This window comes from Coffea eugenioides, unplaced genomic scaffold (genome assembly GCF_003713205.1).
Source record: "Coffea eugenioides isolate CCC68of unplaced genomic scaffold, Ceug_1.0 ScVebR1_1692;HRSCAF=2587, whole genome shotgun sequence".
Taxonomy (NCBI): domain Eukaryota; kingdom Viridiplantae; phylum Streptophyta; class Magnoliopsida; order Gentianales; family Rubiaceae; genus Coffea; species Coffea eugenioides.
Window position 1 is genome coordinate 12,694 of NW_020862112.1, and position 24,010 is coordinate 36,703.

Here is a 24,010-nt window from a genome sequence, read left to right on the forward strand (position 1 = left end):
TCTTGTAATCATCTATTGCAAGTCATAGCAGAAATTGGAGGGCTGCACCATTAACTTGGCTAAGCTTTTCTTTATCCTTCTTGTACTTATAACTTGTGATGTTTTCCATTAATGAAGTTATTAGTTTGATTGTTATATCATTTATGAGTAGCTAAATTTCTATATCTAGGGAGTAGATGAAACTTATGGCCAAGTGATATGAATTGAATGTGATTTACACTTGTTGTATCTTGTATTAATTTGTCTACTTGTGCATGCTTGATTACTTCTTGTTGTTTGAGTACCAATAGCAGGTTTATATTTGTATTACTCATTGAGAAATGGTAAAAACAATGGAATACCATGAGTAGAGCTTGAGTTGTAAGTTCATGAGAATAGACATACATTCAAGTGAATGAAATCTGCATTTCATGCATGAACAAGAATAGAGTTAGTTATTTACCAAGAGATTAGGAAAAACTAAGCTGTTCTACGACCATTATTATCAAGAGAATGAGATTTTGGTATTTTTGGAAATGAATCCCTGGTTAAACAAGAGTAGTAACAAGTGTTAAATTCATTCATTTAGATCTTTTGTGTCATAAGTGGAATCGACATCTCTAGATTCAATCTTTAGTGAAATTTCTCCATTTGTATCTTGCATTTGGTAAATCAGATTTGTAGACAGTAGCAATATAATTTTTCTGCTCAAATTCATTATAAGTCTCAATAATAGAGAAAATAAGGACTTAGTACTTGTATACATTGCTCCTCGTGGGATCGATCCGATACATGGCCTAAACTACTAATTTGACGTGTATACTTGTAGTCAAACGGGTGTAAATCGGATTGTAACTTGTACGTATATTAAAAGCCCGTCAACTAGTCCAAAGCACGCAACAGATGGACATACGGGAACTGTCTAATGTCTAAGGTCGAGATGCCCTTCACAGGTGGCGGTAAGGTGGTTGCGTCGTAAGTAGTTGAGCATTTTCGAGCTGCTGCGCCCTTCGTTAATGCGTCTGCCGCTGAGTTAAGCTCCCTGTAGCAATGCTCTAGAATGACATCTGCCTTTGATATCTCCTGGCGCACTTGCCTGATTATGGTGTCTATCCTCCAGGGTACTTGAGAAGTTTGTTGCACCATTTGAAGCAGCTATTTAGAGCCCATTTGCACGACCAGTTTTGGCAAACTCATAGTAATGCCTAGTCGGAGCCCCTCCAACAGCGCCATGGCTTCTATCTCCGTGTTGGTGCAGAATCCGTAGAAAGTTGAGAAGGCCTTAAGAACTCTACCTGTATGATTGCGTAGGATACCTCCCACCCCAGTGAGACCCGGGTTCCCTAGCGAGGATCCATCGACATTTAGCTTCACATATGGGAATGGTGGCAAAGACCAGGACAAGGAGATGCCTGTTCTCCTCCGTGACTGTGCCATTTCCGTATGCTACCCCAATTGCTGCCATGTAGACTCCTGGGATGTTGAGGGCGGAAAGAGGTAAGCAGCTCCAATTCCGTTCAGTAACCCTAGTACCTGGCGACGAACTTGCGCAGGTGAAGACACAATGTTCTCGTGCACTGTTTTGTTCCGAGCCTTCCACAGCTCCCAGCAGATGAGCATAGGCAGTAAGTGTGTACAAGTGGCCCTTAGCGATCTCCTCAAAGAGTGCATCCACCAACCTTGCAACTTAACCATAAGGGAATTTGAGGTGCCTACGTGTAACTCAAGACCCTGCTCAAACCAGCCCCAGACTTGGCTTGCCACTTGACATTCTACAAAACAATGTGTCAATGAGTCTTCGTTAGGGCAGAGGCACTTGGAAGGCAGGTGCAGCCCAAACGTCCTCAGTATGTCAGGGAATGGGAGCAGGTCATTTAGCAAGCGCCACATGAAGATCGAGACCTTGAGCAGCAACCGCTTGTCCCATATAAGCTTGCGGGAAATTAGAGGATTGGAGAGAGGCCAAAGTGTCTCTAGTGTGGATGAAACCGTGAAAGATCCAGCTGGTGAAGGTTGCCATATGACACGGTCCTTGCCTTGCAGGGGTAGAACTGGGAAGGCAAGGATGCGTTGCTTCACCTCCCCTGAATGTAGACTCTTTAGAAACCCTAAATGAATAAGAAGATTTTGCCAAAAAAAGAGCAAACTTGCATGAGGGTAGTAATGCACTTTGGGCATACATTTACTTTAGAAACGGGCTAAAGAATGATATAATAAGTTAACAATATACTGTAATTGATGGTTTACGAGGCAAATTGCAAGTTGGTAATAATTTAGGGAGGCATCGATTAACCATTGAGAGAGATAACAAATAATAGCCTCAAGCAATATGTATAACATCTCAATTTTTAATTGGGTTTCATGGGTAGTGTTACTCTTGTGCCCTAAAAGCCAACTTAATCATAACTACAGAATTTAAAAAACTTCAATAAAGATAAGAGTCAAATTAAGTTATTACATAAAAATAATTACATGTAAATTTCTTTATTTTCATACTTTTTTTGATAAAAAATAATAATGCATGTCTACAAGAAGTGTATAATACGTTGCAAATTTATTATTCAATTTATGATTAATTTTCCCTTTATTCTAACCAAATATTGTTTTAATTGTCGGATTCTACTTATATTTGGTATTTGATATTAATTGTAGGGAAGTTGAGCAAAAAGTAACAAAAGGGGTGATTTTTCAACAATTGCCATCGAATCCAGATGATTTGGGATTTGTAGCAGAGATTGCCTAATTCGAGTCAAATATTGAAGAGCCTTTGGTGGAAGATTTGGAAATTATTTCTATTAGTTATAGGAGGAAACATGAGATAATATATTTTGTAGTTTCTTTCCTTTATTAAATATAGACGTTTTTTTAGTAGTAGTAGATATCAAGTAGGAAACAAAAAAAAAACAGAGAAAAAGCCGGAAACCGTTTGATTAGTAGTTCAGCCAGAAACAATTTTTAGGTGTGACTCACCGCTTGGTTCTCTCTTTTCTTCTTGATTGTTCACATTTGGAAAAAACCCTATGTAATTATTATCAAGAAACTCTTGGTGATTTTTCTCCATGATGTGTAGCTTAACTTTTATTTTCTAGTCGAGAAATAACAAAGGATTTGGTTCATCAATAACTGTGAGATCTAACTGTTTTTATTAATTTCTTCATTCGTTAGTATTCGTATGTTTTCTGATTTAATTATTTATGGTTGTTAGTTGTTTGAATATCAAAGGTGCCTGATATTTGATTCAACCTGACAAATTGATGCCAGTTAAATTAGTTAAATCTGTAATCATTTAATTGTTTTGAATTATTGGCAACTAGCGTGATTGGTTTCATGTTAAGGAGACATACGATCTAATTTAAATAAACTCTAGTAGTGTGTTTATTGGTTAAAACAGGGTTTTTCTAATTTCTAATGCAATGGAATTAAATTCTATAGGCATATGTAGAGTTGTTTCTTGATTAGAGAAGTAGTTGATGGGCGTACCTTAACTATCGAGACAATAAGGAAAAATTGGTTGTTATCGCGTGTTTGGCACTTATAACTTGTTTATTAACGAACAAATAAAATAATTCTTACATCAATGAGCAGTTGTTTGAACCACTTTCGAAGTTAATTCCTTGGCTAGAGTTCATTTATCCTTGATTTAAGCTTAATTTGCTTTAGTTCAATTATTTTTAATTTGCATTGATTATTTATTTTTAATTGCAATTTTCCAAACTCTCCCCAATAAATTTTCACTTGGAAAGAAGCAAATTTTCTTCCTAATTCCTGTGAAGACGACCCTACTTGCTATTATACTCATTTATATCTTTGTGAATAAGAATTTATTATTGCACAGGTTCGATACCTGTAAATTTTTGGCATTGTTGCCCGGGATTGGCAGTAGAATATTTGTTTCTTTTCTTTGTTTATTTTATTTTATTTTCTGATATTTTTGTTAGTTTATGCCTTGTTCTTCCTGTACAGGTGATTTAATCTTTGATCCTGAGGTTGAGAAGATAGCGCGTAGGCTACGAAAAGAAATCAAGATACGAAAGAGAGAGCAGTCATCTACTGCTTCTCCAGGGCTTAATTTGGCAGTGAATTTATTGGAATCTTCAAGTGACTACTCAAGTGATTCTAAGTAAGAGGAAGCTATCATGGCAAATAATAATCGAATCTTGAGGGAGTTGGCTGCTCCGGATTTAAACCAGCAGTCTTTATGCATTACTTTTCCTAATTTTGCTGAAAATATAACATTTGAATTGAAATCAGGACTAATACACCTTCTCCCCAATTTTCATGGTTTGCCAGGTGAAGAACCCCACAAGCACCTGTAGGAGTTCGCAATAGTCTGCACAAGTATGAAACCACCTTGGGTCACTGAGAAGCAAAATAAGATGATAGTATTCCCTTTTACATTGAAAGGGGATGCCAAGGACTGGGTATACTACTTGCCGGTAGGGAGTATCACAACATGAACAGAGATGAAAAGGAAATTTTTGGAAAAATACTTCCTTGCATCCCGGGTTGTCAGTTTACAAAAAGAAATCTGTGGCATTTAGAGTTCTAGGGACTCTCTCTATGAATATTGGGAGAGATTCAAAAAGTTGTATACCAGTTGCCCCCAACATCATATTAGTGAACAACTTCTCATTCAGTACTTCAATGAAAGCCTGCTTTACAGAGATAGAAGTATCATTGACGCTGCCAGTAGAGGTGCATTAGTGAACAAAAAAAACCCCTTGAGAGGCATGGGAGCTAATTGAAGGGATGGCTGAAAACTCCCAGCAATTTGGTACAAGGGAGGACATTCCAACTCCTAGTGTGAATGAGGTGAACATTTCATCGATGCAAGAACAATTGGCTGAGTTAATTTCTATGAGGCACTAGATAGCAATGGGGAATATGCAGCAAGTTAAGACATGCGAAATTTGTAAGGATGTTAGCCACCCTACCGATGGATGCCCAATGCTGCAAGATGATAGCTCGAAACAAGTGAACATAGCTGGATATGCACTCACGCCCCGTAGGTACTATGATCCTTACTCCAATATGTATAATCCGAGTTGCAAGGACCACCCAAACTTTAGTTATGGGAAAAGTAAGCAAAATTTGGCCGTTAATAAATAGCAAGGGTTCCAACCATAGCATCTATCAAGACTGATAAGAGTTTATTTTACGTATTTTTAAGCGCATTTTATTAGTTAATTTTGAGTTGATTATTTAGTTTTATAATTAAAATAAAGAGGTTTTTGGTAAAACTATATATTTTTGGTTAAAGTGGGTAATATTGCATTTCTATTGATTTTAATGGTAAAAACTTCATTTTTATGCAGGAATGATGATTCAATCACCAAAGGATGTCAAATGAGGTGAAAAATAGATATTTGGTGATGAATTTAAGTGGTAACAAGAAGAATGAAGTGAAAAACGTTCAAGTGAGGAAATGCAATACAAGTCAGTTTTGACACTCTTCGGTATTTTGACCATATCTGGAGCTACACTTATCGAATTGAGGTGATATTTACACCATTTTAAAGCTAAGAAAGAGACCTACAATTCATATGAAGACATCGAAATCCAATTTTGCCATTTTCATGGACAAAAAGTCGGAATACAGAAACTACATTCTGTGGTCGGAAGTTAAAACAGAGGTTGGACCAGGTGATAGTATTTCGATCATATCTCAGGTTACAAAGCTCCGATTGAGATGATTCTTGAAGAATTGGAAAGCTAACTCAAAGGGATACAACTTTTGTGTTTTGTACAAAAGCTAGTTCGGCCTTTATCATGGAGCAAATCGCAGTTGAAATAAGGCCAGAGTGAAAACGTGAGTATAAAAAATGCGATTTTATGCCGCGTTTTGTGTAGGCGCGTTTTGTAGCCAAAATTCTGCAATTTGCTCAGCCATTTCTCTTGTATTCATACCACTTTCCAGTTATAAGATGCAAGGGAATTCGGTGCACATGCTTCAGAAGACAAAAGGGCAAGAAAGGTGGCTTATTTTCAAATCAAAAACATTGGTGATTGACTATGATAACAAAGTGGAGATTTGGGAATCAAGTGTTGGAATTTGACTTGGAAAAATGGAGCCTTTGAGTAGTTTTTATGCAGAGACATTGAGTGAGGTCTGGACATCCAGACGTAGCTAGTATTCTTACTAAAAAACATATTCTCTCTAGCTAGAAACTTGCAAAGGGGCAATTGAGGTTTCATCTTGTAATCATCTAAGTTCAAGACAAAGGAGATTTTTGGAAGGCTTCACCATATCTTGGCTAAGACTTTCTTTACTCTTTTTGTATTTGTAATTCATGATGATTTACATTAATGAAGTTATGAGTATTTCATCATTCATGAGTAGCTAATTTCCTTTATCTAGGGAGTAGATGAAGCTTATGGCCAAGTGATATGAAGTGATTATGATTTATACTTGTTATATCTTGTTTTAACTTATCTACTTGTGTATGTTGGATTACTTGTTGTTGTTTGATCACCAATAGCAGGTTTATAGTTGTTTTTACTCATTGAGAAATGGTAAAAATAATGGAATGACATAAGTAGAACTTGAGTAGTATATTCATGAGAGTAGAAATACATTCAAGTGGATGAAATCTACATTTCATGTATGCACAAAACAGATTTAGTATTTACCAAGAGATTAGGAAAAACTAATATGTTTTAACCCATTATTATCATGAGAATGTGATTTTGGTATTGTTGGAAATGGATCCTTGGTTAAACAAGAGTAGTAACAAGTGTTAAATTCATTCGTTTTAGATCTTTTGTGTCATAAGTGGAATCTACATCCCTAGATCTTAATATTTAGTGAATTCTACTCCTTTTGTGAAATTGCATTTATCTAGTTAAGAATTTTTGTAGTTGGATTAAATTCTGAATTTTCTGCTCAAATTTATTGTGAGTCTAGATAATAGAGTAAATTAGTATCTAATAATTGTTTTAATTGCTCCTCATGGGATCGACCCGATACATACCCAATATTACGATTTTGGCCTGTATACTTGCAGTAAAACGGGTATAATTCGGAATTAAACTTGCACTTAAAGTAAAAACCCGTCAAAGACCTCAACCCTCTTTGTCTACTCCAAAAGCATCTCTCGAGGATCTTGTCAAGACACTGGCTGCTAATACCGTAAAATTCTAGCAAAAGACAGAGGCAACTATACAAGATCTACAAAACCAAATAAGTCAGATAGCCTCTGTGATGAATTGCTTGGAGTTTCAAGGGAAGGAAAACTAACTTCTTAACCTGAAGTGAATCCAAAGAATGTAAGTGCCATGACCCTCAGAAGTGGAAAGGGAGTTGAAGGGTCAAAACCTGTAGATTCGAAGGACAAGAGCAAAGATCAAATTGAGAAGGAGTTGGAAGAAGAAGGAATAAGCAAGCTCACTCCTGAAGCAACTTCGAACTCTTCATTTAAAGCTAATACTAACCCACCACATTTTTCTAGTAGGTTAGAGAATCCAAAAAGGCAAAACAAGGAGAACGAGATCCTAGAAGTTTTTAGGAAGGTGGAGATAAACATCCCTCTATTGGATGCAATTAAGCAAGTACCCAAGTATGCCAAATTTCTGAAGGATTTGTGCATCAACCGCAAGAAATTGAGAGGTGATGAAAGAATTATGGTGGGGGAGACTGTTTCAACAGTGTTACAAAAGAAACTCTCACCCAAGTGTGGAGACTCAAGTATGTTTTCTATCCCTTGTCGTATTGGAAATACTAAGATCAGAAAGACTATGCAAGATCTAGGAGCTTCCATTAATGTGATGCCGCAGAGTATCTATGCTTCTTTAAATTAGGACTCTTGAAGGAAACAAGTATTATAATTCAACTAGCTGATCGGATTAATGCATATGTCGATGGGTTAGTTAAAGATGTTTTGTTCAAGATTAATGAATTGGTGTTTCCAACTGACTTTTATGTGCTTGACATGAATGATGAGTGTTCACTAAATCCATCACACGTGATACTAGGGAGACTTTTTTTTAGCACAATTGAAACAAAAATAGATGTTAAACAGGGTACACTCACAATGGAATTTGATGGAGAAGTGATCCATTTCAATATATTTAAAACTATGAAATACCCATTAGACTCTCATAATGCTTTTGCAATGAGTGTGATTGACCCTGTGATTCATGAAATTTTTGAGATTGATGGTAGGGATGAACTACAAAATGTTCTCACCAAACATTTTGAGTTGGGGTTAACCTGTGATATGGAATTGGGTGCAGAGTTGAAATGCATAGTTGGAGCGCTACAGTCAATGGCACCTACTGCAATAAGGTATGAACTTGCACCACTCTTTATACCCGATTCTCATCCAAAGATGTTGCGTTCGGTGATGCAAGCACCTGAAGTGGAGTTGAAATCCCTATCAAATCATTTGAAGTATGCATTCTTGGACGATAAAAACACTCTCCCAGTCATCATTTTTGCCAAACTGGACCCTAGTCAAGAGGACAGGTTGATCCGAGTCCTTAGGGACCATAAAGAGACGATAGGATGGATAATAGTTGACATTAAAGATATAATCCCCTCTTTCTGCATGCATACAATACGGCTTGAAGAAGGTGCGAAACCTGTCAGACAAATGCAGAGAAGGCTAAATCCCCTAATGATAGAAATAGTAAAAAAGGAAATACTCAAATTGCTCGATGTGGGGATCATTTATACCATTTCTAATAGCCCATGAATAAATCCAGTGCAAATTGTTCCAAAGAAGACAGGGATCACAATTGAAGCTAATCATGACGGGAGCTTGTTCCTATTTGCAAACCAATGGGATGGCACCAGTGCATTGATTATCGGAAGTTAAATGCAGTCACTAAAAAGGACCATTATCCTCTTTCTTTCATTGATCAAACGATTGAACGATTGGCGTGTCGTGCTTACTACTGCTTTTTGGATGGTTTTTCAAGCTATTTCCAAATTGCAATAGCGCTGGAGGACCAGAAGAAAACTAATTTCATGTGCCCATTCGGTACCTTTCCGTATAGAAGAATGTCCTTTGGGTTGTGTAACGCTCTTGTGACTTTTCAAAGGTGTATGTTAAGTATTTTCTCTGAATATATTGAGAAAATAATAGCAGTTTTTAGGGATGATTTTAGTGTCTATGGTGATACTTTCGATGAATGCCTTGAGAATTTAACTCTAATTCGTCAAAGATGCATTGAAACTAACCTTGTATTTAATTGAAAAAATATCATTTTATGATTGAGTACGGGATAGTTCTAGGCCACATAGTATCATCTAAGGGCATTGAAGTCGATAAAGCAAAAATAAATCTTATATCTTCCTTACCATACCCCACTAGTATGAGAAAAGTGCTCTTCTTTTTGGGACATGTAGGTTTTTATCATAGTATTGGAGTGCTATTTTTTATCATAGGTCTTTTTGGGACATGTAGGTTTTTATCATAGATTCATCAAAGATTTCTCAAGAATTGGAGCGCTATTGTTAAGACTCCTGCAAAAAGACATAACATTCAATTTTGATGAGGAATGCCAGAAGGCGTTCGATTACTTGAAGGAGTTGTTGATTTTTCCACCCATCATATAACTTCCGGATTGAAATCTCTTGTTCAAAATCATATGTGATGCCAGTGACAACGCAGTAGGAGCAGTGCTGAGCCAAAGGACCGGAAAGGCTGCACATGCAATCTATTATACCTCTAAGACTTTGAATAGAGTTCAAGTAAATTACACTACCACGGAAATGGAGCTATTAGCAGTTATTTTTGCTTTAGAATTCATTTTTATTTGCTAAGATCTAAAGTGATTGTGTATTTTGACCATGCAACGCTGCGGTACTTGATAATCAAGAAGGATGCTAAACCAAGGTTAATCAGATAGATTTTGCTTCTACAGGAGTTCAATTTGAAAATTTGTGATAAAAAGGGAGTAGAGAATTTAGTTGCAACCATTTGAGTCAATTGCCTATTGTCAAGGATGATTTTATATTAAGGGAAAGTTTCCCTGATAAACAGCTATTTTTGGCTAATCCTCCTCTTCTTTGGTATGCGGATATTATTAATTATTTGGTCACTAATCAATCGCTTGCAGGTTGGTCAAAGGAAAAGCGAGATAAACTCAAAAGTAATGCTAAATATTACTTATGGGATGACCCCTACTTATGGAGGCAATGTGCGGGTCAAGTATTACGTAGATGCGTAAATGAGAGTGAATTTAATTCTATTTAATATTTTGTCACTCTTATAACTGTGGAGGCCATTTTGGACCGCAAAGGACAGCTTGTAAAGCATTGGAAAGAGGTTTTTACAGGCCCACCATCTTCAAGGATGTATACTTGTTCAATAAGTCATGTGATAGATGTCCAAGGTTGGAAATATTTCTTTTAAAAATCAAATGCTACAAATTTCTATGATTTTTTGTGAAATTTTTTATGTTTGAGGCATTAATTTCATGGGTACATTCCCTCCATCTTTTTGTTTCTTTTATATCTTATTGGTCGTAGATTATGTGTCAAAATGAGTGGAAACAAAAACCACCCGAACTAATGATTATAAAGTGATTGCAGAATTCATTCGATTATATATTTTGTTCGTTTTGGGTTACCACGAGTTATGGTCAGTGATAAAGGAAAACACTTCTACAATAAATTGATGACGGCTCTATTTCGAAAATATGGAATGACTCATAAGGTGTCTACATCATATCACCCCCAAACGAATGGCCAAGCAGAGATTTCGAACGGAGAAATTAAACCAATTTTGGAGAAAATGATTCGTCCTAATCGGAAAGACTGGAGTATGAGATTAAAAAATTCATTATGGGCTTATAAGACCACCTACAAGACATCTATTGGAATGTCTACCTATAGATTGGTATTTGAAAAACAATGTCACTTGCCAGTTGAACTCCAGCACAAGGCATAGTGGATGATAAAGAAGTGCAATATGGATCTTGATGAGGGTAGAGTGCACAGAAAACTTCAATTGTAAGAGTTGGAAGAGTTGAGAAATAAGGCTTACGAGAATGCAACAATATATAAGGAGCAGACTAAGGTTTTTCATGACCAACAAGTTACTAGGAAATCATTTGTAATTGGGCAAAAATTGCTTCTCTATCAATCTCATCTAATACTCTTTCCTGGCAAGTTGCATTTTCATTAGGTTGGTCCGTTTGTTGTGACTAATATCTTTCACTATGGTGTAGTGGAAATTCAGAATTTACAGACGGATAAAAAATTCGTGGTCAATGGCCATCATCTTAAACCCTACTATGAAGGTGTTTCAATGGAGAGGGTGGAGATCATACATCTTGAAGATCCACTTATATTGTTCGAACAATATTCGATCATATCTAATAAAAAATGTTAAAGAAAAGCGCTTATTGGGAAGCAATCCAATTCATTTTGTTAATTTGTTTGTTCATTATTATTATGTGTTTCATTATGTTTATGTTAAGTTTTTCAAATTTGATGTGTTTAATTTTTGTTTTTGATGTTTTATTAGTTCAAAAACTTCCTTCCAACAAGTGCTAATGTGGAATTACCCAACTCCACCTTCAGAAGGTTATGGATCAACATGACGTGCCCATGTATTGTTGACGGAGAGCTCATATTCCTCTTTTAACACTTTCAGCAGATGACCAGGTGATATGACATGCCGCGTCTTGAGGGCACGTACTAATGTGAAATTACTCAATCTCACAATCAGAAGACTCTAGATCCACGAGACGTGCCCATGTCTTGCTCAACCAAGGGGGACAAAAAAATCGACAACAAAAAAAATTCATTTTTCCTTTTCTTCTTCTTTTCTTTCTTTCTCTCTTTCTGTTTTCTTTCTTTTCTTTCCTTCTCCCCTTTTTCTTGTTCTTCCCCGCTGTGCACCCGAAACCATCATCTACTGCTGTCGCTTGCCATACGTTGCAGCCCTAGTCTACCACCAATTGCCACTCGTTGCCCGTGTTGCTGGTCACTCATCACCACCGATCATTTTCTTTAATCGCCGACAACTGTGCCGCATGTCTCCATTTGCCATTCGCTAGTCCTCTCCGTCACCATTGCCTATTTCTTTTCCTCGTCGTTCATTGCCGTTGCTGTAGCTGCCGCTTGTTAAATTCCCTATCACTGTTGCCTTCTCTTCTACGTTGCCGATCGTCTGTTCTTTTTGTCGTTGTTGTTGACAACTCTTAATCATCGCTCGTTGCTGTGACCATTTTCCCCACTACTCTATTCCTACTAACCCTACTTGTTGGTACAATTGTTCCTTTCTTTTTCATATTGTTGGGTTGCTACTCGAAAATTTAATTAGAGTTTCTTTTTACTGGGTTGTTTCAAATTGTTGCTTGGGGGGATTCTTTGCTATTCGTCCATCTGAAGTTGCTAATTGTGGATACTTGCCTACTAACATTACTATTTGTTGCCTCAAACTCGTTAACTGTGATGCTTGGTGGGTTGCCTAAATTGGACCTTCTATGTTTACTTGTTCATCTGGGAAATTGACAGCGACATTGAGAACTCTTTGTTCACTTTTGCTATTGCACTTGAGTATTGCTGCTGGAGTTTCAATTTCTATTATTTGCTAGGGTCAAGTTCTTGGTTCACTATTGCTTTGAGATTGCTTGGCTGTTCTTAATCCTTAGTTGCTCATTCGGGGCACTCGTTCTCGATCGTTGCTTATTGTTATTTTTAGATTGGTTGTCCCCATGGTTAAGAAAAAGCTAGTCTCTAAGAACAAATCCCCTATGGCCAAGGCCACTACATCTCAACCTACTATACCCATGATTAACCCTGCCCACCACCCTTCTTCTTCAGGTAAACGGACATGCCTTGGTAGGGCCAAGGGTGTCCACATCTTCTTACCCTCTCACTTTGGGGTCATTTGAATTTCACTGGAACCGCTGACAAGCAACGATATTCAACATCTTGTGAACGGTAGATTATTCCTTGCAAATATCTTGATCCTCTCACCATGGCTGCTTTGGGCATCAAGGATGATGTTGAGAGGATGTTCAATGCCATAGGGTGGCGCTCTTATGCTGCAATTCACTGTCCTGCATTTGTTGAGTTAGTTAGGGAGTTTTATGTCACTTTCGAATTTGATCTTCCTACGGGATACTCTGTCACCACTCCAAATGTGATTTGGTTTAGACTTATGAGTCAGCAATTTAACTTTTCAATTACCCAGTTCAACTTGGCTTTTGAATTCATCGATAGTGAGTATGCCAATTCTAGGGAGTATACTAAGAGTGCTTGTGATTACGTCGAGCGCATCTTCTTCTTTCACATCGACATATGGAAGGATGTGTCTGTTGACGGGGATTGTTATGACCCTAGCCAATCAAAGAGTTCATATCTCAGGAATTCCAGTTCCCGTTATGTTCAACATTTCTTGACTTATAGTTATTCAAATAGGAAGGATAGTTCAGAGACCTTTTCTAAACTTGAGTTCTTCTTCATTTGGTGTATGCAAAACAATTTGGAGTGTTGGTTGGCGTCTCAATTTAAAACAATTTTAATTAAGAAAAACAAACCTTTGATCCTTGACTCGTATATCACCCATTTGGTAGTTCACTTAGAGGTTCCTGGTCTCTCTGACCATGATTTGCATGTAGCTAGTTAAATGGATCCTTTAGATGTGGTTTGCCTAGAAAAAATGGGTGTCGTGGAGCAGATCGATGACATCTAGCAGTTTACTCCACCGGGGCCTACTCGTGTACCTGTTCGACATCCTTCTATGCGTGCTGGTACCTCATCTACTTCGAGAGTAGCCGATGATGAGCCTGGACTTTCTACCTTTGTACCTCCTTCATCGTCGACTTGAGATGCTAAGTGGCGACACCTCCGTGCATAAGCTCACCATCTAAATGAGCGAGTCTCCAATCTTGCACTTCACATGTCCCATATGTCTCAGAATTTTGCGGCTTACTTCCACCATGTGAGTTTTACGCCACCATTCCTGCCCATTCCATAGCTATCTAGGGTCCTTTCTCAGGAAAGTTTCGTTGTCTCTTTCATTTTCTTTTCTATATTTCTTCCATTGAGGATAATGTCAGATTTAGATGTTAGGGAGGGAGTTGTAGTACAGCTAGTACTGTTTGTTTTAGGTGTTTTGATTTTTTTTTTTTTTTGGTCTTTTGTGAACATTTTTATTGGATATTTGGAATCAACAGTGGTTAGTTGACTCTAATTTTTCTGTTGCCAAGTTTTATTGATGAGAATGTATCAAGTGTGACATAGTTAAGTTTGAGAATGTTTCTTTGGTGAATATTAGAGATTTTATTACTTTTGCAATTTTTAGTTAACTTTTCTAGGCATTGTGAATATCTGTCTAGTATTTTTTTATGTGAATTGGTTCAATTATTAATTTTAGTTCTCCATGTTTGAGGAAATGTCACGAGCTTGTGTGATTTTTAATTTTTACTCTATTTTGTTGACTATTTGTGAATAATGTTAGCTATACTCTGTTGGTTATTGATGCCAAGTCACCAGGAATGTTCACCAAAAGTGTCAATTTTTGCATCAAAAAGTGACGATAACTATGACTATGTGTTCTTTTAGTGATAAAAGCTGAGTAACTGGACACCCTCATTTGGTAGATGTCAGAGTTCACATCAAAAGACCTGAATGACAAAGAACGAGGTCATGTACTTCTCCAAAAAAAAAGAGAAAAAGTTGTAAAAAGTGCAAATGTGTGAATGATTGTGTTAGCCTGCTGATCCATAAGATTTAATGTTGACATTTTGGTTAATAGTTGAACCGTTAGCTAATAAATGCTGGTTGAATATTCAATCTTCTTAGATTAGTTAGTCAGAAATTGGAGGAGTCCTTGGTCCTAGAAGCTAATCGAAGACCTATTCCTTGGAGCTTAGTCATCAATGCTTGACATGTACTTTGATGGTATTTTGACAATAGATGATTTGAGTGATAACCATTGTTTGGATTCAGTTGTTTATTTATTGTTCTCATACTTGAAAACAAGCATGGTTTAAGTGTGGGAGGAATTGATAGGTTGCAAATTTGTTATTCAATTTATGATTGATTTCCCCTTTATTCTAGCCAAATATTGTTTTAATTGTCAGATTCTACTTATATTTGGTATTTGGTATTAATTGTAGGGAAGTTGAGCAAAAAGTAACAAAAGGGGTGATTTTCCAACAATTGCCATTGAGTTCAAATGATTCGAGATTTGCCGCGAAGGTTGCCTAATTTTGAGCTAAATACCAAAGAGCCTTTGGTGGAAAATTTAGAAATTATTTGTATTAGTTATAGGAGTTAATTAGGAAACATGAGATAATATATTTTGTAGTTTCTTTTCTTTATTAAATATAGACATTTTGTTAGTAGTAGTAGATATCAAGTAGGAAAGAAGCAAATTTTCCAAACTCCACCCAATAAATTTTCATTTGGAAAGAAGCAAATTTTCCTCCTAATCCCTGTGGAGACGACTCTACTTGCTATTGTATTCATTTATATCTTCGTGAGTAGGAATTTATTATTGCACAGACTCGACACCTGTCAGTGTAAATATTCTACAAGTTGCCAATACAATTTATTTTTATGAAAAATCTAATAGCTAGCAATATTTCTAGAAATTGTTTAGTCTTCTGAGTATGTCTATCATATAACATGTAATCAATAATGCCATAGAGTTGGTACTAGGAAAAAAATGCTGGATACATGATAAGTAATAATAGCATCAAAACAAAAAAACCAATGCACTGAAATTTCATATGTTTTACGTTATGTACTGCTAACTAGGGCTACATGCGACTTGACCTGCTCTCAAGCCGCTCGTGATTAGCTCAATTCATAACTCGACTCGAGCTCGATTAGCTCAAGTTCATATGAAACTACATAATTGCCCTTCTATGAATTACAATTTACAATAATTCCTATTTCCTAAATACAATTTCGAGCTGACTTCGAATTACTTGTGATCCAGAAAATTGAGTACAACTTGAGTTGACAATTGGAACTACTCGCGAGCCAAAAATTGAGCTTTAGTTCACAAGCCCTGCCTTTTCCTTGGTCGAGTCGAGCTCGAACTCCAATTTATTGGTTCATCGCACTCGAGTTCGAGATCAAGCGAGACTTGATGCTTGATAAGTTCAAAACTCCACTCGACTCGATTCATTTGCAACTCTACTCCTAACATTTTTTTTGAGTTACTTTGTAATATTGGTTGTTATAATTTATTTAGGTTGGTCCACCATTGTAGGTAGAGCTACCAATTGGGCTAGCTTAGCTTTAGCTTAACCAATTCGATCCGAAATAAAATGGATTGAGCCTTAGCAAATGTGAGCTGAGCTAAGTGTTGTATCAAATGTTAGATCAATTTAGTTGTGAGTCAAGTTCAAATTACACTGAACTCAACTCATTTAAAATTCGGCCCGATTGATGGTATGTGTGTGTGTATTAACTCTAAACGTTAGTTATACTTGTTTTAAGCATAATTGATCTAATTGAAAAAATGATTAAAGAGATGAGTTCCTTTTTCCTTATATGACCACGTATGAACCTAATTTTCTTTAACTTTATTTAATGCGTTTTCGTTTTCCTGTCAAAAAAAATTATAAAAAAAAAAAAAGAAATATCTTGCTTGCAATTTTAGTGGATAAAGATATTCAAGCTAATTTGGAGACTGTATGTATTTTCTACATGTTACATCCCCTGTATTTTATTTGTTAATGTGAAATATACATTATATACATTATATACATTACATGTTGATCACTTGTTTTGTTGACAATCCCTCACATTTACTTGATTTGGAACATAGAGGCAAGTGTTTTTCTTGCTACTTGTAGCTATTAGGTGTGAACACTATAACCTTTTCTACATTACTTTAACAGTTTTTTTGTTCTTTATAAGTGTTGATTGTGGAAAGAATGAAGAGGGTATCGTATCAGCTAGAGAGTATTATTATTATAGGTTTCAAATAAGAGATAGTGATGAGTCGATGCTGCTGTACTGTCTTAGACTGCTACAACAGTTTTCGGTTGATTCTTATGTCAAGAAAGAAACTTCTAGTCTGGACTTTCATAGACAACGATAAATTGATACAATGGCACTAGTACAAAATACTGTAAACCAGACATTTTTCTTACATGACCTGCAATCTAGCATGGAAAGAAATTCAGTCCAATTTGAAGTATCACGAAAAGCCACAGGATAGACCTGATATTTTATCTAGAGTTTTTAGAACTAAATTTGAAATGCTTAAGCATGAACTTTTGAATAAGCAAATTTTTGGTGAGGTGGCAACATGTGTCTATGTCATTGAGTTTCAAAAATGGGGATTTTCACATGCTCATTTGCTACTCATTTTAAAGCCATAGTTTAAGTTACTAAATCCAAAGTCATATGACAGAGAGGTCTGCGCTGAATTACCTGATCGTGTTCAATATCCTCACATGTACTCTCTTGTTGTAAAACATATGATTTGTGGTCATTGTGGAGACATGGATAAAATTTGTCCTTGTATAAAAGATGGTGCCTACAAGAATCACTATCCAAAAAAAATTTTGCCCCATACAACTCATGGTAAGGATAGTTGCCCATATTATAAAAGAAGGAATGTTGGTAGAAAAGTAAAAGTTCACAGATTTACCCTTGATAATAGGTGGGTTGTGCCTTACAACCCCTATCTTCTTGCTCTGTTCGATTGTTACAAGAACGTGGAGATTTGTTCTACCATTAAGCTAGTCAACTACTTGTATAAGTATGTGTTTAAAGGGCATGATTTGGTTTGCTTTAAGATTATGACAGATGATAGCGCTATTGATATTGATGAGATTAAAGTGTTTCAGAACGTAGATATATTTCACCTCCAGAAGCATTTTGGCGCATCTATGAGTTCTATTTAAATGAGATGACACCATCTGTTTATGCTCTCCAAGTTCACCTTCCAAATCAACAGCTTGTATCTTTTGACAGGAACTCAGATCTACTACAATTGTTAGCAAAAGATGACTTTTCAAAAACCAATGCAACTATTGCTAACTGAATTTTTCAAAATGAATGCAACCAATGCAATAGCTGAAAATCTTAAATGCTTTATAGATATTTCCCTTAGCATTTTGTTTGGTCTTCTAAGTATAAGCACTGGACAGAAAGAAAGCATTGAAAAGTAATAGGTAGATTCGTCAATGTTAATCCAAGATAGGGAGAAAGGTACTCTCTAAGACTTCTCTTAATGTATATTCGTGGACCGATTTCATTCGATGATCTCTTGACTGTCAATGATAAAAAGATGAATTCGTTCAGAGAGGCACTACAAGAAAACGGGCTTTTTGCAACGCTTTTGCTGTGGCACAAGGATAAAGTGCGGTAAATAAGCAGCAAATTTCAATTTGTGCTGCAAATTTCACAACGGTTTCTAATTTTTACATAAAAACGACATAGTTTTAATAAAACCCATAAAAGGGCACTTGGAAAGGTTAAGTGTCTTTTTCTTGATCTTTTGTTCCGGGTCGTGTAATGCTTAAAGACTGAAGAATAAATTCTGACCACGTGAGGAGGACATAGTAATCACTTTCTGTGATTGGCTTAAGATAGCCTTGACTTGCTAAAGACAGAAAACATCCTTTTTTGAACCAATATTCAGATCTTAACTCCGTACGTCGTATATTACCCACCTCACAATATTCAGATCTTAACTCTCCAAAGATCGAATTCTTCAAACTTATCTTGGTGGACCGAATTCTTCAAACTGTTATAGGTCAGATACATAGACCGAATTCTTCCGCTCATCCAAAACCACTGCAGTACGCAGCTCGGATAAGAGTTTGTCAATTTTTTCACCATCTCTGCTTCAAATATAGCAGAAATCAAAAGCTCTTACGCCATCACTATTACAGAGAAAAAGGTAAAAATTCTTCCATATGATTTTCGATTTCTATGTTTTTTCCCTCGTATGTCTTTGTGACCTGCACTCTTCTCTGAATTTCGGTTAATAAGATTTGGCACAAAACCCTAATTTGATTGGGCAAAGTAATTGGTCCTCTGTTGATTCTGAATTTTGTCAACCACAGTTGTCGAAATTCCTACAGCTGAAAGCTCGAACAAATTGACCCAACCATTTGAGTCATTGACTTCAAAAATTAGGTCTCGCGGCAACTAGAAGAGTCTGCCCCACTACAGCCCCTGTTCGTTGATATTGGTGTGTTCATGTAAGTGTTTCTTGTAATTTAATGTAATGCGGATTATGAATCTGCATCCTTCATTCTAGTTGATGGGTAATATATGTTTTCCTTGTTTATATGTCCGTGAACTCATTTTACCACTATTTATCACGTTTAGCATCTGACAAATCCAGACCCTTCTAATAGATACATGATTTAACTTTTCAGTTTTTCTTTTGCCATTAATTGTTGGCATCTGCATTTTGACTTGCTGTTTAACATCCACAGATTGTGTACTTTATGATGGCTATAACTTCTGACCCCTATTATCTATTGAGAAATGCTGGTATCCCTAGTAGGGAACCTTGCTGTTTCATCCTTTGGCTGTATTTTCTCATCTGAAGACTTTATCTGTGACCTTAACTTTTAAAAGATTCATGCGATGAATATATCTTGCTCAGATGCACCCATATCTGTGGTCATTATAGATTTTATTGAAAGGACAATTACTGGACTTAAAATTGTCTTTTAGTTACTTCAGTTATGCATGTGTGTTTGTCTTTCAGTGTGTATTATCTCATTTTTTGTTGCTGGGAGAGATCATATTTCCTGAATTGCAGAAAAGTATAATGAGGTTTGAAAATGCCATTATTATAAGTGGTGAACAAATAAAAGTAGATAAGTTCTTGTACATAGTTGAACAGCAATCTAACTATCTGAATTGCCCATAACCATCATCTGCCTAGCAATTGTAGCTTGCTAGCAATTAAATGTTCTACCAAGTTGCAATTAGGAATTTGTAAGACAATCTAGCTCCCCTGATTTATCTATGTTTCTTTTTCTTGCAAACAGAACACTGGTTTGCATATTGACATAAATTCACCACATTCTTTTGGCATTGAGAAGTTGGGTTAACTGTTAACATCGCATTCCACTATGAGCATAGCAAACTGGGATGCACATGCTGCACTTTATTTTTTATTTTTCTGAGGATAGTAATGTTTCATGGGTTAGGGAAGGTGTTGATGGAGTTATACTTGATGCACAAACTACAAAATCCAAGGCACACGTTGCTGAAGTTGATGATGGATTCTTCTCTGATGAGGATAATCTTGGGATTGACAATATGATTGATGATACAAGTGATGATGATGATTTTTTTGATAAAGCCCAACAAGGAGACAAGGCTGATGATTGACTCTAATTTTGGAATATAATCCTAACAATTTGTTATATGAAGTTTAGATATGCCAATATTAGATGAAGTTACTGATTAGTATGAAAAATATTAATTGTGGGATCATTTTCACTGCCTTGGATGTCAATTTATAATTCCTTATGTTCATATTAGTCTCCTTGATAACCTGCATTCTACTTCTTTTTTTAGCAGGTTGGTAATGCTGGATTTATCTTATGTTCAATTTATGATTCCTTATGTTCATATTAGCAAGTTGGTAATGTTGGTTTCATTGGGTTATAGTTCCTTAATATGTATATGTTCTTTGTGTTTGCAGATTTTAGAAACTTAAACTCCAAAAGTAAGATGATACAACACTCTCTTGCTGAATTATGTGATTGGTTTCTGAAAAAAGCCAGTAAAATTAATCATCTTACTTAACTTTGCCTTCAAAAATCAGAAGTTGCTTTTATAGGTTTTCCATGGCACCAAGTAAGAAGGGGCCCCGCAAAGTTGTTGGGCCAATGTCCGGAGCGCATATTGAGTCCACTAATAGTTTGAACCCTGCACTACAGTCAAGCTCTCAATCTTATCAGACTTGCCCCAGTCATTATTCAAAGCCTCCAGCACATAAATTCATTGGGGCAATGCCTGGAATACGCATAGACCCTACATCTAGCTCAAACTCTGTTTCTCGACCTAATTGTCAAGCGAAATCACATGACTCCAATTCAAATTCAAACTCAGCTTCTAGCTTTATTGCTGCTTCTCAGTTCAACTCTAAAGCCAATTCACATCAGTTGAACTCCAAGGCTGATTCTCAACTAAATTCCCATCCTAATTCACATATCGGTCAAGGCTTTCATTCTCAACCACTAGTAGACCATCGTGAGCAACCAGATTCCTTTGATAACAATGATTCTGAAGCTGGATCAGGTTCTTCATATGATTCAGAAGACATAGAGGATGTCTTTGATGGTACTTTTGATGATGATGATTCTAGTGAAGAAGGTCGGTTGGAAAAGAAAAGATTACCACAAATAGTTTTGAGTCTAGCATTCCTTATTATAAGCTTTGTATAATATTCATAAAAAAAATTATATGAATCACAATTTCTTCTTTTGTATGTGTATGTGTTTTTTGTACACAGGAGACAATAGTGGTAGAGGACTAGCCAGACGAAGTGCTGGTTGGGGTGGTGGAAAGAAATTGGAGTTAGTTTGGAATGCACGGGGCCAAGTAATTGGTCCTAATGCTACACAGTATATAAGTCAAGTAGGAATCTTAGTAAAGGATGGTAATAAATTACCACTCACGTACACAGATTGGAGGGCCATGCCTGAAGGATCTAAGGAGAGATTTTGGGAAGATATTAAGGTATTTTGACTCACTATCAAAGTTAGCAACATTTTTTTTCTTTTTATTTCATACAATCTTGTAGCTTGTGAATGTTTAAACTTTTGTTTTGTAATTTTTGATAGAGAAATACAAATATTGATGATACATGCAAGAAAGTACAAATGATAAGGGTCAGCAAATTGTGGAGAAATTGGAAATCAAAAGTCAAGAGCATGTATTTCACTCCTTATAGGAGGCACAGGTCATGGCTATTAGCACACTGTCCTGCAAGAGTTGAGGAGGATCAATGGCCTATTTTGGTTGATTATTGGAGCTCAGAAGATGTCAAGGCATGTATTTATTGTCACATCTCTTTTGCTTTTGAATTAAATTCTAGTGCTATTATGATTTTGATGTGTTGTTAACTACCTTTTTCTGTTTTGTACATAATTAGAAGCAAAGCAAGATTAATAGCAAGAATCGAAAAAAATAAAAGATGCCACATCGAACAGGGCGAAAAGATCATGTGAACCTCAGGGAAGAGGTATATTAAATTCTAATGCTTATGTTTCTAGCAATTTTTTCTGGAACATAGTCTTATTTAGAAATATTAACACTTTAGTTTGTACATTGAATATGTGGCAGCTTCGGATTAAAACTGGAAAAGAGCCTTCGAAACTAGACGTTTTTATTCATTCAAGACAAGGAAAACAAATGGATGAGTTGACTTCACAAACAATTGTAAGAATAGCTTTTAGTCACTTTTTATTGGTTTTACTTCATAAATAATTCTTTCTTCTGTCTGTTTTTCAATTTAGGCAACTATGAATGAGGAAATACAAAAACTGCCAGAGACATCCAGGGATGATAATTTTGTGAAAGATATACTCTATGAAAATATTCTTGGACCTGAAAAACCAGGTCGTCTTCGAACTTATGGGGTAGGTGCGACTCCAAAAGACGTGTATAGGATGTCAGATAACATGAATGATGGACAAAAGAAAGCATTTGAGGATGCAGTGAATGAGAAAGTGGAAATCATACGTGGTGAACTACGAGAAGAAATGAATTCGAAATTGGCAGATTTTAAGGAGGAGTTGATTGCTCAATTTGAAGCAAGAATGGTTTGGGATAACTATTTTGTTAAATATTATAGTTTTTCTAATTTTTTTATTGCTTTAGTTACTATTGATCTTTGTTCTTCCAGAGGGCATCCACATGTGACTTGGCATCACTCCAAAGAAGAGAAATGAATGCAGCAAAACAATCTCAAATTTCGGACTCATTAGAGGTTGTATATTAATTCATACAATTCGATTTTGTGTTCAAACTCTCTGAAATATCAGCAGCTATGGCCTGATTTTCTTTTCTTCACACTTTGTTGATAATGTAACAGGTTGGTGATAGAATGAACAGGGAAGTTGGAACAAATGATGCTGAAATGTACAAGGAAATTGGAACAAATGATGCTGAAATAAACAAGTGTGAAATGAATAAAAAAGTTTCTTCAATTGCTGATATTCTTGAGGTATAGTATGCGTACTTTGAGTTGGTCCTTCTATAGAAGACCAATTTTGCTGAGTTCCTTGTTGATATTGAATTGTGCATGACTTCCTTGTTGATGACTATTTGTGCATGAGCTCCTTGTTGATATTTAATTGACTAGTCTTTTGTTATACCAGAACCATCATACAAAGAAGAAAAGGAGCAGGACTACTTGCAAACGACTTGCTTGAGGTACTGGAAAAGTTTCTGGAAATAACTCTATTCTGTCAAGTTTTCCATTGAGTATTTGTATGATTGGGAAGACGAGCTGTTTTTGTTAAGATTTAGCCAGCTATTTATGGGACATAATGTAGTAGAAGTGGTCTTAATTTTCAGTGTCTGTGAAAAGGTTGAATTACAAATTCCGTTTCAGTATCTATTGTTATATTAACGTTTTCTTCATGCTTAATGGGTTGGGGTTATATGAGCAGGGGACTAATAGAATACACTTTGCAGCCCTAGACTTGATGGTACATTGGAAGCATGCGGATTGGGAGATATGAAGATGTTTTTGAGAGATGTATGATGAAGTGTTGTACTTTTGAAGACAAGCACATTTTGGAATATATGAAACATCTTGTAATTGGAGCGAACAATTGTAGAATTTAACTAAAACAATGTATGGTACTTTATTCTAGTGTATTGTGGAACTATATTTTGTTATAATATTCGATTTTAGGATATTTGAGCATGATAATTATTGTACCATGAAAAATTTGATTTCTGGTCTTTATATTGGTGACTTTTTTGCGACGCAAGTTTTTGTCGCATGACATTGTGGACATTTTGTAGCGCATTTTTTGTGCCGCAAGTAGAGTGATGCAAATGCATGCGACATGTTGAAAAATTGTGTCGTTTTCTTTTGTAACGGCTACTTTTGTG

At 36.1% G+C, this 24,010-nt stretch overlaps 2 protein-coding genes across 4 annotated transcripts; one reads left to right on the plus strand and one right to left on the minus strand.

Moving 5' to 3' along the window:
- Window positions 1-861: 861 nt before the first annotated feature.
- Window positions 862-1,416, minus strand: LOC113755754. The gene is made up of 2 exons (XM_027299662.1): window positions 1,185-1,416; window positions 862-1,103 (listed from the first exon to the last, which is right to left on the minus strand). Exons 1-2 carry the CDS (start codon window positions 1,414-1,416, stop codon window positions 862-864), a joined length of 474 nt encoding a protein of 157 aa, XP_027155463.1.
- A 19,302-nt stretch (window positions 1,417-20,718) lies between these two features.
- Window positions 20,719-23,716, plus strand: LOC113755756. 3 transcript variants are annotated; one of them, XM_027299665.1, is made up of 10 exons: window positions 20,719-21,256; window positions 21,396-21,622; window positions 21,727-21,933; window positions 22,038-22,127; window positions 22,229-22,324; window positions 22,402-22,707; window positions 22,791-22,874; window positions 22,980-23,111; window positions 23,266-23,320; window positions 23,585-23,716. In XM_027299665.1, the coding sequence occupies exons 4-9, from the start codon at window positions 22,080-22,082 to the stop codon at window positions 23,317-23,319; spliced, it is 720 nt and encodes a 239-aa protein (XP_027155466.1). In that variant the 5' UTR covers window positions 20,719-21,256; window positions 21,396-21,622; window positions 21,727-21,933; window positions 22,038-22,079; the 3' UTR covers window position 23,320; window positions 23,585-23,716. The 3 variants fall into 3 exon arrangements, with proteins under 3 accessions (XP_027155466.1, XP_027155465.1, XP_027155464.1); XM_027299664.1 differs by lacking the exon at window positions 23,585-23,716 and adding an exon at window positions 23,560-23,583; XM_027299663.1 differs by lacking the exons at window positions 22,038-22,127; window positions 22,229-22,324; window positions 22,402-22,707; ... (2 more) ...; window positions 23,266-23,320; window positions 23,585-23,716 and having other exon boundaries at window positions 21,727-22,028.
- The last annotated feature ends 294 nt before the right edge of the window (window positions 23,717-24,010 follow it).

Excerpts from the sequence above, each read along its gene's own strand:
- LOC113755754 (XM_027299662.1), bottom strand. The coding sequence starts at position 1,416 with ATGGCACAGTCACGGAGGAGAACAGGCATCTCCTTGTCCTGGTCTTTG. Across the intron at positions 1,104-1,184 it reads GTTGGAGGGGCTCCGACTAG|TACCCTGGAGGATAGACACC; the intron begins GCATTACTATGA and ends AAACTTCTCAAG.
- LOC113755756 (XM_027299663.1), top strand. The coding sequence starts at position 20,728 with ATGGCACCAAGTAAGAAGGGGCCCCGCAAAGTTGTTGGGCCAATGTCC. Across the intron at positions 21,257-21,395 it reads TGATGATTCTAGTGAAGAAG|GAGACAATAGTGGTAGAGGA; the intron begins GTCGGTTGGAAA and ends TTTTGTACACAG. Across the intron at positions 21,623-21,726 it reads GATTTTGGGAAGATATTAAG|AGAAATACAAATATTGATGA; the intron begins GTATTTTGACTC and ends AATTTTTGATAG.